This window comes from Canis aureus, chromosome 5 (genome assembly GCF_053574225.1).
Source record: "Canis aureus isolate CA01 chromosome 5, VMU_Caureus_v.1.0, whole genome shotgun sequence".
NCBI lineage: Eukaryota > Metazoa > Chordata > Mammalia > Carnivora > Canidae > Canis > Canis aureus.
In genome coordinates this window covers 75,606,125-75,619,812 of record NC_135615.1, presented here as the reverse complement: position 1 = coordinate 75,619,812, position 13,688 = coordinate 75,606,125, and the positions used below count along the sequence as shown (strand labels likewise).

Genomic DNA, 13,688 nt, shown 5'->3' with positions numbered 1-13,688 from the left:
TGAGGAGGAGCCTGTGTTCATTAGCATATTAAAGGCTCTGAAAAGTCCTGCAAAATCCTCTGTTGAACATTGTTTGATACAGCCCTCCCCAGTCTTGTTTGGTCACAGAGCCCCTTTATTTCTGCTCAACACCTGACAACATCTACTGAACACACGGTGGGAGATGCCCCCCTCATTTCCTGGTTTCTAGGAAATGGCAGGCAGAGCCGAGCGAGAACTGTGAGTAATGCCCCTCACGGAGACGCGTGGTTACACCCCTGCAGAAATCATCTGCACTAAAGCTCTTCCCTCGATCCGCTGGTCCCCTGTGCCCTCACCTTCACTGCCCGATTCAGTCCCCACAGCAGCCAGGGGAGGTCAGAAGCATCAATATCCCCATCTTACAGACGAGGAAATTGAGGCTCAGGGAGGTTAAGTGGCCAATAAGTGGTGGATCCCGGAGATAAGCCCACAGCTTCTGATTCTAAACCCCACGTTCTTTTTCTGAACATTGATAGGAAAAGTAAAAATAGATCTCATTCTGCCAGAATCAATCTTCCCCAGTGATTTGCTTTTAAAAATCTAAAGTGTTTCCCCCCCATACATTGAATGTATTACAAACTTAAAAATCTTTAGTAGCTTTTTTTTCTGATGACAAAAGCAATCCATGCTAGCGGAGTATAAGATTGTTCAAACATGTTGGGAAAAGAAAAAGTCCATAATCTCATTCCAAGAGATATGCTGGGTTAGCAGTCGGGCATCCGCTCCTCTACATCTGCGTGGTCCAACAGGGTAGCTGCGGTCCCCACGGGGCTATTTAAACTAAAATGATTAAAATGAAATAAGATTAAAAATTCAGTCCCTCAGTTGTGCTACTTGTGAACCAGGCGAGCACATTTTCAGTACGGCCTGTGCAGGCATTCATGCCGCAATGAGCGGCACACACATAGAACATTTCCATCATCAGAGAAAGTTCTGTTGGACAGAGCTACTCTAGACTCTTCCTAGACAGAGCCTGATGTACACGCGTACTGATTATTAACATTCCTGATGAGGTTCCTGGATATGTGGCATGGGTCTGCATGGCCTCAACCCATGGAGGGAAGAGAGACTCCAGAGGCAAAAACCAGACACAGGGAAAAATAGTCTGGAAGGAAGTAGACCAAATGAGAGTGGTTTTCTTTGGGTGTTGAGATTATAGTGTTTTTTTTTTAAATTTCCTAGGAGATATACAACATAAGAGGCAGGTGGGGCGGGGATGTTGATGAATTCATGTTTTCCCTAATGCCCTTGCTGCTTTTAAAATCTTTAAGGTATGGGGGCACCTGGGTGGCTCAGTGGTTGAGTGTCTGCCTTTGGCTCAGGTCGTGATCCTGGGGTCCTGGAATCGAGTCCCACATCAGGCTCCCCTCAGGGAGCCTGCTTCTCCCTCTGCCTGTGTCTCTGCCTCTCTTTCTGTGTCTCTTATGACAAATATAATCTTTAAAAAAAAATAAAATCTTTAAGGTATGATCTTACCGTAGGCTTAATTTATTATTGTTATTTCTTATATTGTAGACTCATGAAGAGTGGAAGGCTGCACAAGTCCAAGGAATAAAAGACAAAAGAAGGAAAGGCAGACAGAGGTTTATTCTTAGGCCCAGGGCCCTCCCAGGCTAGGACTGTTGTAGGCGGGGCTGGCTTCTTGGGCCCATAAGCCATGCAGTCGCTCATCGAGCCTTGCTTAGGAGAACCCCACGCTGGGTTTAATGTTCTGTGATTGCCATCCTGAAATCCCTAACGAATTTTGCAAGGGGTCCTGCGTTTTCCTTTTGGGCCGTGCCCTGCAAATTGTGTCGCCAGCATGAGTGCTGAGATTCTCCCCCAGATGGGTCACATTTTGACTGCTCTGAACCATAGCCCTTGTCCTCATCAGACCACAGACATGCCCATCCATGGAGCACTCACGTTATGTGCCTGAGAACAAGTATGATTTGGTCTCTCAGATGTGTGTCTAGAGAGTGACAGAAATAGGGCTTATGAGTGGGTGCGGGAGGGCCCCTGTGGTCTCTGTTCACACGCGTACATGGGCTCAAGGAGCACGTCTACACTGGCCTATTTCAGAGGCGGCCCAGTGCATCATGGGATGTCCTATCCCACATCACTGCTTAGCTTGGATCCTGCCTAGACTCCTTGCACGCCAAATGCCATACTAGTCTCTTGTCCTACAACCTCTCCTCAAGACCCCAAGCACTCCCATCTCTAAGAAAACCTTTCTAGGGATCCCTGGGTGGCGCAGCGGTTTGGTGCCTGCCTTTGGCCCAGGGTGCCATCCTGGAGACCCGGGAATCAAATCCCATGTCGGGCTCCCGGTGCATGGAGCCTGCTTCTCCCTCTGCCTGTGTCTCTGCCTCTCTCTCTCTCTCTCTCTGTGACTATCATAAATAAATAAAAAAAATTAGAAACCCTTTCTATGTGGTCCTTCTTCCATCCCTTAGCCTATACCATTAAGTCTGCCTGGACCACCAATGTTCCTTCCTTCTCAGACCTGCTCATCTCAGACTCCACCCATACTGCGAAGTCTTCTAGAAGTATTTGAGATGGACCTAGAGGTGCGTTGGCTTCATAGAGGAGGATCTGAATCACTTTGCCTGGGGTGTCAAGGAGGGCTCCATGGTGAGTCTGGGCCTTGAGGAAGAATAGATGCCTGCCAGGTAGAAGGAAGAGCTTTGTTGGGCTGGCTTTGACGTCAGATGGAATCTACATGCGTTTGAGCTTCACCAGCTACCAGCTACAGGTCCTTGGGTGAGTCCTGTCCCTTTCCTGGGCCTAGTTTTCCCATTTATAGTAACAACCCCTACCATATGGATTATTGTAGAGATGAAGTGAAATGAGACACTTGCAAAGGAACCGCCACAGTGCCTGGCACACAGTAAGTCATCAACAAACGTGGCTCCCGTATCCCTTCCTCATTGCCTTCTCCTCCTAAATACTACTTTCAGCAGGCCATCGCTGAGTCTGTTCATTTACTCATTTCTGCAACAGAGGTGGGGATAGCTTTTATGAAGATTTAATGGTGTCATGGGAGCATTTGCGGAAATCCTAGGGGGCTGACATTGATAGGAAGGGCATAGGCCAGAAGGGTGCTGGCCTATCTCACTGGGGCATTTTGCAGAGGCGAACTCTTTGCCCTCATCACTGGGACATTGGGTCCAGGAGGATAGGTATCTTTGCCTCTTCTTGGCTCCTATATCCTCAGTTCCTAGAACAGTGTGTGGCATGCATGCAATCGATACTCAATAAATGTCCATTGGGAAATCAACACCACCAACTGGTCCATATCCCATCCCAAGTCCTGGGCATTCCAGGAAAACTGCAGATTGGGACCACAACAAAGGCCACAAGCATTTCCTGAGCACCTGCTGTATGCACAGCTCTGCTCAGCCCAGGGCAGACCCTTCCTCTATACCCTATAGAGGTAGGACCCTGGAATAAGATGACAGACACTGTGATTTTCGAGAGGAAGAGAGAAGGGGGGTGGCCAGTGAGGCCTTGGCTAGCAGGAAGCCCAGGTCAGTGTTTAAAGGTCTAGAAAACAGGCAATCACCAAATGATTAGTGACAAAGGCTCCCTGCCATAATTGTGCCATGTAGCATTAACTATGACATTTTAGTGGTTTACTTCTAGTCTTTTTTCTAAAAGCTGTCTTGTTCTCAGAGGTGGCTTCCTTTCCTCTTTGGAAGGACTTTGGCTGCTCTATAGGGGAGGAACCAGGCTCTCCCTGGGGGCCCCCTACTGCCCCTAACATGGGGCTCCTCTCTTGAACTTTCCTGGACCTGACACAGCTTCCTAAGATATGAGGGTGTGCAGAACCATGGGAGGGGCTTTGAAGGCCTCCCCTCCATGGGCAGGGACAGGACTCAGGTCCACTGAGGGAAATCCTCAGGGTGGTGGGACCTTCCTGGGGCTGTGGGATATTGGTGCTGAGCCACAGAGCACCCAAGCAAGTTGAGTTTCAGGCCACCAAAATGGACTTTTCTTCTCCCCACCCCCTTACATTTCACCCTGTTTTCCATTTGCGTTCCCTTAATACTCTCCACTTGCTCTGCACCTGCCACCTCTCTCCTCTAAGCAAAAGTGAGTACCTGGCTGGCTCAGGCAGTGAAGCATAACACTCTTGATGTCTGGGTTGTGAGTTCGAGCCCCACATTGGGTGCAGAGACTTTCTAAATAAATAAAAACATAAAAAATAAAGTACAATAAACACAGGTGAGCAGACCAGGTGGACTCACGGCTGCTAAAGTATGGTGACTATAGGGACCCAGATGGGCACCCCAGCTGAGTGCTCAAGGTGGAATTTTAGTCACCAGGTCACACAGTGAAGGATGTTTTGAGGGGGGCCGACTTTGGTCACCCTGCAAATTGTAAGTTATGGGCATCCACCCTTTCCGCCCACACGTAAGTCTGAACCTTTTGCCAAAAACACTTCCCAGACGCAAAAGAAAACCCCAAAGAGGAACCTAAAACTTCACGCTGGGGTGCGATTGGACGGGAGTGCTCAGGCTCCCACCAAGCAAGCGTTTCAAAGAATGAGCCAGACGGCAAAGGGGGAAGTGAGGAGGCCCCTTGGAAACCTCCCAGGCTGGTCAGTCCTGGTTCATTCAATCACTTGCCCATTCATCCTCCCTCTCCTCCACCCATTTAGCAAGAAACGCTGGGTGGTCCTTCTCCACAAGTGGGGGGGGTGAGTGAGGGTGGAGCAGGGCACTCCCAAGGCCTGGAGGGGACAGGGGAAGGACCCAGAGAGGCACCCCAGGGGGGCAGCCAGGAAGCTGAGCCTTGAGAGGAGACAAGCAGCTGTCTCACTTTCCCTATTCTGCTTAGAGTCAGACAGGCTCTCGCCCAGGATGGATAGGGGTGGGGAGTGGGGGATTGAAGAGCAATAATTTCTAGCATTTATGGACGGCTTGATTCTGCATCAGACCCTGCGTTAAGCACATAACATATGTTCTCATTGAATCCAAAGCTTTGAAGTGGCTACTGCTTGCTCTCCCCATTTTAAAGATGAGGAAACTGAGCTTAGAGGGGTGAAGCACTTCGTCTAAGGCCACACAGCGAGGAAGTGGCAGTGCCTGACTGCGGCCTGGGCTGGTCACCACATGTCATGTTGCCCTGTCCTGAAAGAACGTCCCCTTCCCACCACCTTCCCAGAGAGCCCTTGACAAGGGGCCTCATAGTCCCTCTATGGTCTCCTCCTCCTTACCCCTCTCACTGCACTGAGAAAACCAGACGTCAGAACATCTACCGTGGAGGCGCAGCGAGTGGCCAAGCCCAGCCGGAGACAGACTCTAAGTGAGCCCTGCTGCCCACCAGCCGCACGCAGGGCTCCAGGGCCTGTCCCATTCACTCTGTGGAGGCCCCCCTGGAGGTCAGTGCTCCCAGCCCCAGCCCACAGAGGAGGAATCTGGGCTCAGAGAGGTGCGTTAACGTGTTCCCTACAGAACAGCTCACACCTGGTCAGTCGGACTCCTCAGCTACGTGCCAGGCGGAAGGTTTGTCACTGGGTGGACAAGAAAACTTGGCTTCTTGCTGCTGAATCCGACCCGACCTTCCACAAGACCAGACGCCCCTTTGGACCTCAGTTCCCCCATCTATAAATTGAGGACGTGGCACTCTCTGTCTGCCAGCTCCAAAATCTGCCTGCATTGGCTCCTGTTTCTGGCTCTTGTGACTTCTCCGGGTACCAACGGGGCTCGCTCCCACCCCGGGCCCCCTATACCCAGCGTCCTCCCTGGCCCAGGGTGGGCTGGGGGCTGCCCTGGGGCGGTGCTCAGGCCAATGTCAGAGGACCTGAGTTCTGCTGGGGGCTAAAGCTATTCCTCCCTCCCTCCCTCTTGCCTTCCCCTTACTTCCACCAAGGAAGGCAGGATGCTGGGCACCAAGGCTGACCCCGGGGCTGAAAGCTTGGAGGAGGCCAGGGCTCCTTGGTGGTTGCAGGGGGTCCCAGGCGAGACTCCTGGCAGAGGGGGTGTTTGAGCTCAGTTTCGAAGATGGGGTGAGACTCCCCAGTACCCGGGGGCGGGACACACTCTGAAAGGTAGACTGAGAAGAGGGCCTGCAGACGAGGCATCTCCGGGAGACGGAGACGGGCATAGGGACTCATGTTTCAGCTGCCTGCCCTGCTCCAGCCCCCAGGCAAACTCTGAGCCCAGGCCTCAGTTTCCCCACCTATTGAGTAGTCTGAGCTGGCTCAGGGGCCAGGTTGGGATCAGAGTTTGCTGCTCTCTTCTGCCTCTCAGAGCCTTCTGGAAGGTCAGGTTTTCAGGGCCTGTTGTCCAGGGGCATCCTTCCCCCCACTCCCCTCCTCTCCATACACTCCCCCCACTCCCTCAGGTAACCAAGCAAGCCTCAGCTTTGATGCGGCCACTTCAAGCCTCAAGGCCCAGGCGTCAATGGGCCCTCTATGTGACCGGTGGGGCCGCTGGGGGCCGCCCGCTGCCGTAGTGGGCGTGGGTAAGGCCTGGACACACAGTCCCACTGTGTGGGGCCGGCTCATGCCAGCCCAGACCCTGCGGCCGGTGGGGGGCTCCCAGGAATGTCTCCCTGGGGGGCACTTTGGACAGCCAGGGTGGTCTGGGGAGACGGGTGTGTGCAGGGCGGCCTCAGGAGCCACCGTCAAAGGGGCCTAGCAGACGTGGCGCCAGGTAAGCACCCTAGTGGGCGCGGGATGGCTGGCGGTCCGTCTGGTTGCCCCGTTCATCTCCCAGGCTTGGGGGGGCAGGTGGGGGAGGCTGCCATGGGCACAGCACTCAGGGTGACCAACTGTCCTGCGGTGCCTGGGCTTTGGGGCTTTCAGTGCAAAAACCAGGAGAATCCCCTGTTGTTGGCTCCTGCCCAGAGCTTAGGAAAGGACGGCGACTGACCTCCCTGGTCTGGGCAGCTTCCTCCCTGTCCGGTGACCTCTGAGTCAGACCATCCGGGCCAGGTCTGCCCGGCGCCATTTTGTCCGCCCCCTGCCTCCACCCGGGCCTGCCTCCTGCCCGAGAGGCCATTTTCCGTTTCTCCCAGGCATCTGCAGGGGAGGAGCTACCCTCCGACTACCCAACCATTGCTAAGATAATCGTGGCCAGACTGGAGGCCCGACAGACTGGAAGCCTGACAGACTGGAGGCCCAACAGACAGGTTGTCCGTCCACTTCAGCACTTCCGCTCGCTCTGGCCATTGGCTGGGTGGGTGGGTGAGGGTGCCCAGGGTCATCTCATTCCTGTCTCCACCTTTGGCCCAGGCTGTTCTCCCTCCTGGGATGTCTTCTCCCCCTTTGTTGTTTCTTCACCCAGCGAGACCCAGCCCGAGTGCCACTTCTCCGGGAGAATTGTGCTTCCTTCCCTCGGGGGTGGGCTGGACCCCTCGTCCCCCCCCACCCTTAAAACATTGATCACACCCCAGTGCAATTTCCAGTTTACTTATCTCTTTCCACACCTTGACCTTGAGCTCTTCAAGGGCCGAGAGCCAGCCCAGTCTCTCTCTTGTATCCGAGATCCCAGCCAAGACCAGGCTCGTGGAACATCTAAGAATGAGGACATTTATGGGGCGTGGACTCTGTGCCGGGCTCCCTGCTCATTTCATTCTCTCCAGAGCCCCGTGAGTTTGGTGGAATCATCATCTCCGCTTTACTGATGAGAAAACGGGCACAGAGAAGCGAAAGGACTTGCCTGAGGTTACAGAGGGCCAACGTCCCATTCCAGAGCCCCAGCTTGAATCTCCACCTCTACTCCTTGATAAGCGTTTGTGGAATTACTGGATGAATGGAAACCTTTGCCTCCCCAGGGTCTCCTAAATCCCGCATGTTACAGTTCGGGCCCATTTCCTCAGTCTCTTCCCCAGAAGGGAACACTTCCTCAGTGTCCCCAAGGGGAGTGCTTTTGCCTGCGTGGGTAGGTCAAGGGATGTGCTGCGAGGGGGGGTGCCCCAGAGAAGGACCTCACGGGCAGTTTAGGACAAAGATGCTGGCCTTCCATGGAGCTGCGGATGGGCCCTTGGGAGTCCTCAAGGCCGTTGCCTGTGTTCGCCAGATGGGGAGACTGAGGCCCAAAGAGAAGAAGAGCCTTGCCCATGGTCGTGCCGTATGTCTGAGTCAGAGCCATGAGGCCTCAGAGTCTCCAATTGTCAAAGAGAGGAATAAATACCCTTTGTCCGGGGGCTAGTCCTGGCAGAGGAGGAGGGGAGGAGGAGGAGGAGGAGGAGGAGGAGGAGGAGGAGGAGGAAGAAGAATGGAGAATTGCTGGGGGCCCAGGGGGGGCCCCTTTTGTCCTCTTTCCTCCTCACCCTCTACTTCACGGGGGGAATGGAATGGCTCTCCACCCTCTGCCCAGACCTCTTCTCCAGAGTGAACTTAGGTGCGTTTTGGATTTGGGAATCCCTGTGCTTAAAAGCTCCGGGGGTGGGGGTGGTGACATCCTGAGCCCCCCTGTAGAGGTGGTGACATCCTGAGCCCCCCTGGGGCAGTCGGCCTGGAGTTCCCGCTTGCACTGAATTCAGGACATCTGTGGCCTGGGGTGGGAACACATGACATTGTTCCCACAAGTCGCAGGTGTTCTTCGGTGTCATTAGGGCTGTCACAGAGTATCTGGAAAAGCCATTTATGTTCCTCACCACTGTGTGGTGGCCGATACCCAGCACCCAAGGTCTCTGCGCTCCGTATGTCATGACAGAGGCACGTGGCCACAGCCTCACCACTTGCTTTTTTTTTTATAGTTGGATTCCCACATTGCCATAGATTTGGTTGCCTGCATCGTCCTCTGGATTTGGGTTTATGCATCTGAATGTGATTCTGAAAAGAAGTCTAGGGGCTTCCTGAGGCTCCAGAAAGATCTGTGGTTCAGAACAGGTTAAAGACCCCGCGTGGGGTAGTGGGGAGCCCAGTATTTTATCCAACCCAGAGGCTGGACCTCTTTGGGGATAGAATCGGCAGCTGCGGCCCTGCAAATCTCGGGGGACAGGTTTGGGAGACAGATCCCCCAAAGCAAGTATGCTGCGAGCAGATACGGTGGACAGAGTGGGGCCGGAGAGAAGGGGTCAGTCAGACAGGGTGTGGACAGACGCCTCAGACCCCGGACCTGGAGCCATCCCCGAGGACCCTGGCTCACAAAGCATATCTGTGTCCCTGTTGGCCAGGAATCAGCCTGCTGAGCCCAAAGCCACCCGCTCTCCTCTCGCTCCCCCTGTTGCTCCGTCTGCCATCTCTCCGGCCCTGTGGCCTCAGGAACCCATCTTAGGTGGCAGCTCCTTAGGCCCGTCTCCCCAAATTCCTTTGTTTTAAACACTACATTTCCCCATCTTGCTCACGGAGGGAGAAATACAGATTACAAAGACCCAGCAAATGGTTTTTATAAACTCTTATTTTCTTGCCACAGACTGCCTTTAATTAGCTCCGGGGACTACAAAGGGAATAGAGTTATAATAGGAGCAGCTTGAAGGAAGGAGCCACGGCTGTCAGCTCCCAGACCCGAGGCTGCTGCCTGTCACCAGCCACAACCAGGTTTGGCGGGAGCGCATCCGCCTCGGGGACGGCAGCCCCCCTTCCTCCCCCACTCAGTTCCCATCTGCCCCCAGACAGCCTGCCTCAGCTTCCCTCCAGGGAGGAGGAAGGCGCCCCACCTCAGAGAAGCCCTCGCAGAAACCTTTAAACAACAAGCGCCTAAACGTGCTCCGGTCGCTGCCCAGAGCTGGCCGCCCAAGGACTGGCTCGGAGTCACTCGGTTGGTCAGCGGTGGGACGGGCCGATGGACAGAAAGGCAGACAGTCGGACCAACTTCTGTGTCTCAGCTGCACACCTCAGCTGAGACAAGGCGACACCAGCCCCCTAACCCTTGGGGTTTTAGATCCCATTCGGCCCCTCTATTCTGGAAGAGACCCTGTCTCCGTGTATAACGCAGAGGCACTGCCCTCATACACAGCCCATCCCCAGCCTCAGACAGCCCGAATGTCACAGCCTGGGGGGCCTCCGTTTGGAGCACAGAGAGGTGACATTACTTGCCTAAGGCTGCTGGCAAGGTAGCCACTGACCTGGGACTCAAGCTCAGGGCCTCCTGACTCCCAATTTCAGGTGCCACAGCCCCATCTGGACTCCTGCTGGGGAGCAGGGTGGGTGCAGGGGTTGGTGGGGGGAAGGAAGGCAGCAGGGGGTTGTCTGAGGCCAGGGCACATCAGCCCTAAAAGCCAGGCAGAGGCAGGAAAGTTCTCCCCCTGGGTTCCAGCCTCCGTCAGAGGTTCCAAGTGGGGGATCCTGGAACAAGGATCCCTATCCTTGTTGAGGGACGTAGCCCAAACCTCTGGGTCACTGTAGGCCATGAATAGAGGCAAAAGCCACACAGAAACACTTTCTTCCCCCCGCCCCAAAACCCGTGGCCAAGTCCATAAACCTTCTGCAGGCCTGCTCCCCCCGCCCCCGATGCTTGCCCAGTTTCAGAGCACCCCAGAGCTATGCAAGTTGTCGACAAAAGCCTGTAGCCACCTTCTCCTCCCTCTGCCTCCCTCAGCCCAGGATGACTTTGGAAAGTCTGGGAGAAGTCCTCAGAAAGATCTGCAGATCCATGGCTCTTGACTGAAGCTGGCCTGGCTCTGGGAAAACTGAGCATGTCCCAGAGCCCCCGTCTGCCTGAGCTCAGGTGGAGGGTCTGAGCTCTCCGGGTGGGCCAGGGGCTGGGGCTGCAGGGCCCGAGGGCCCCGTCAGTTAGGCAGGAAGCCTCAGGTCACAGGAAGACTCTCCATGTCCTCTCCACCCCAGGAGCCTTCCAGGTCGGCCTCTGAGGTCTTAGGGCATCCATTCCCCCCCACCACTTACTGTCTTCACCACCTGAGGGTAAAAGTCCCACAAAAGTCCACCCCAGGAGACCACGGAGGCCACCAACCCCTCTTCCCACCTCAAGCTTTCAGGAGTCAGCAGATTTAGGTAGGCAGGCCACGCACTTGAAGGCAGCCAGGGTGGTCGGTGGAGGGACGCGGTCCGGGGCCTGGCCACAGCTCCCCACCCAAAAGGATCAGCCCAGGGCCCTGGGCAGTCATTACTCACCGCGGATGAAGGTTGGCGAGTAGGTCGGGAAGGAATCGAAGATGCTGTTCGATGCCATGCCCCTCTCTGAGGAAGGCGAGAAATCAGACCTTCAGGGGGTTGGCTTGGGATTGACTTGGTTGGCTGTTGTTTTATTTTTTCCTAGCTACTTTTGAAAATAAAAGTGGGGGGTGGGTAGTGGTGTCGCTTTTTGTTTTTTTGTTTTGTCTCTTTTTTTTTCCCCTATTGCTACGAAAAAGAAAAAAGGAAAGAACGCGAGAGTGTGTGTGTGTGAGCGAGAGAGAGAGAAAAAAAAAATCCCCAAGGAAAGTAAGTTTCTGTTTGTACCCAAGAATTTGGATTCCCAGTCCCACAGGAATGTCTAGCCACAAATTTTCAACAGAAGCGTATGCAGAGTGTATCATTAGATGGCGGGAAGGGGCCTTCAGCAGCCAGGGCGGAGGAGCTCGCAGGGCAGCGAGAGCAGAGCCAGGCCCAACATCAGCGCCACGGGGAATGAATGAATGAGCCTCACCCCCAACAGAGCCCGGGCTCCAGTGGGTGCGAGGGCGGCCCGGGGGTGGGGAGGACCAAGAGCCAACCAGCTCCCGCGCAGGGCCCTGAAGGCGGCTGAGGGCCTGGCCTTGTGGTTCTGTGGTTGAGGGACCAGGCCTTCACAGTGTCAACCCAACCTCAGCTCACAGGATGCAAGAAGGCAGCTCGCGGCCTTGGCCCATTGGCTGGGCTGTGGTCACCTGGGCGGTGACGTCACGGCCTCTTAGAAGATTTTGTGGCTGCCTCTCTCTTTTTGGAAAAGAGAAAAAAGAGAGAGAGAGAGAGAAAGAAAGAGAAAGAGAAGGAGGGGGGGGGGAAAGTGGTGGCTTTTATTTGTGGGGCTGGCCTCAGCACGCGGCCCGGGAGCAGAACTGAGAGAGTTGGAGGGGGTGGCCGGGCGGTGGTTTGGATCCTGTAGGAGACTCATTTTTAATTAAGGCCAGTGTTGGCCTGGGCGGGCTGGGAGCCCCGAGGGCCCTGGCCAGACCCACCAGCGGGTGGTGGGGCTCCCCTCCACGCCCCCCGCCCCCGGGCTGCGGCTGACACCCTGCCGTGGTCCACCACCGCTGCTGCCAGGGAGAAGCGTCCACATGTGTGGCACTTCAGGGGGATTTTATGGCAGCTGGGATCAAGTACAAAGGGAAACACATGGAGTGGCATCACCCGCGCTCACGCCCCAGTGCAGCCTGCCCACCGAGGCCTCCCCCGTGAAGGCTGGCAGCCGGGCCGTCTGTGCCAAGGAGCCCTCTGCAGAGCTCGGGTTCTGAGCCCTGAGCTTGGCATTCAAGGCCCTTTGCTCATTTGGGCCACTTTCATCTTGTTGGGGTTTTTCGTTTTAGCTTAGTGGGCCTGGGCTTCCCTCGCCTTCACGGCTGTCCCCCCACCTCCCTGAACACCCCCCTGCCTTATCCTTTATCAAGGCACTTTTGGAATCCTTTGTGTCCCAGAGGGTTCAAGGCTCAGAGAGACTTCGAAGCAGAAAAGACATGGAAAGTGATTCAATCCTATACTCTGTCCCCAGAAGCCCAGGCAGGTCGGGGGCGGCGGAGGGTGGTGGTTTCACCGTTTCCCTTGTCAGCTCTACTCGCCCATCTCATAGGTCAGACACTGAGGCCAGGATGTTGAAGTCAGCTTGTGCAAGGCCACAGAGTATTGTGAGTGGGATTAGCACGCCAGCCTCTGATTGACCAGCCTGGCTTCAGCTGTAATACCACAGCACCCTGCAGTGCCCTTGAGCTCAGTCCGGAGACTTCAGGAAGCCCTCTGCTTCCTGGGCACTGCCCCTGGCCTCTCTCAGGAGGCCTCAGCGTGGAGCCGGGCCCCAGGAACCATCCTCGCACACGTGGTGGTCTCTGTAGGCCAACGCGGAGCAGGGGGGGCATCCAGGAGGAGGAGGAGGGGCCTGTCCGAGGCCCCACAGAGACTTGTTCCCACCCATAGCCACACTGGTCACCAGGGAGCAGTACGGCCCTTGGAAACTCAGCTGCTTGTGCCTCCTTTGGAACCCCGTGAAGGTTCAGTCTTTTTGTTCCTCAATGGCGAGTGAGTGGTGGTAGTGGTGGTGGGTTGTAATTTGTCCGGGGAGGAAGCAGGTTTATGGTAAAAGCCACAGGGTTCTAGAGGCAGATTTGAGTCCCACTCTCAGCTCTGCTGAATCCCAGTTGCAAGACCTGGGGCAAGACACTTCCCTTCTCTGGGCCTCAGTTTCCTTCCCTGTCAAATGGGGATAACACATTTCTCAGAGGGACAGGCAAGCGGGTGAGGGCACGGGAAGCATGGTTTCCTTGCCAGTCTCCGTGACGCAATTTGGGGTCTGTTATGAGTAGGCACAGGTAAAGAAGCATCTGTCACATGGGAGGACAGACGGCCCTCATTGTGAGCCAACCGGCTGGCCTGGCCCCGGCAGGGCTGTTTGGGTCTGTGGCACAGATGGAATCTGCCAAGGGGCCCTGGCCTCCTGGTCACATTTGGAGCATTTTGGAGGTGGCCACGTTGCGAAACAGATCAGAGACAGGCACAGTAAGAAAGACCCTCTTTAAGAGAAATGGAAACTGAGGTCCCCCAAAGGGCAGAGACTCCACCAAGCTCACCCTGTGAGTCAGTGGAAGCCTGGCCCCCTGCTTCC

At 55.3% G+C, this 13,688-nt stretch overlaps 1 protein-coding gene and 1 long non-coding RNA gene across 2 annotated transcripts in view; one reads left to right on the top strand and one right to left on the bottom strand.

Annotated features, from left to right (window-relative positions):
• Positions 1–11,528, bottom strand: part of RUNX3 (RUNX family transcription factor 3) — a 60,465-nt gene extending 48,937 nt beyond the window's left edge. The window contains exons 1-2 of the mRNA XM_077899086.1: positions 11,357–11,528; positions 11,030–11,095 (exon numbers count right to left, since the gene is read on the bottom strand). Of these exons, the coding sequence (XP_077755212.1) occupies positions 11,030–11,087 (58 nt within the window). The 5' untranslated portion in view covers positions 11,088–11,095; positions 11,357–11,528. The remainder of the gene's footprint in view (positions 1–11,029; positions 11,096–11,356) is intronic.
• LOC144313520 (uncharacterized) lies at positions 163–5,653 on the top strand. Its single transcript, XR_013379161.1, has 3 exons — positions 163–219; positions 2,505–2,763; positions 5,460–5,653. It is a non-coding gene; the product is annotated as an uncharacterized LOC144313520 (long non-coding RNA).
• Positions 11,529–13,688: the final 2,160 nt, after the last annotated feature.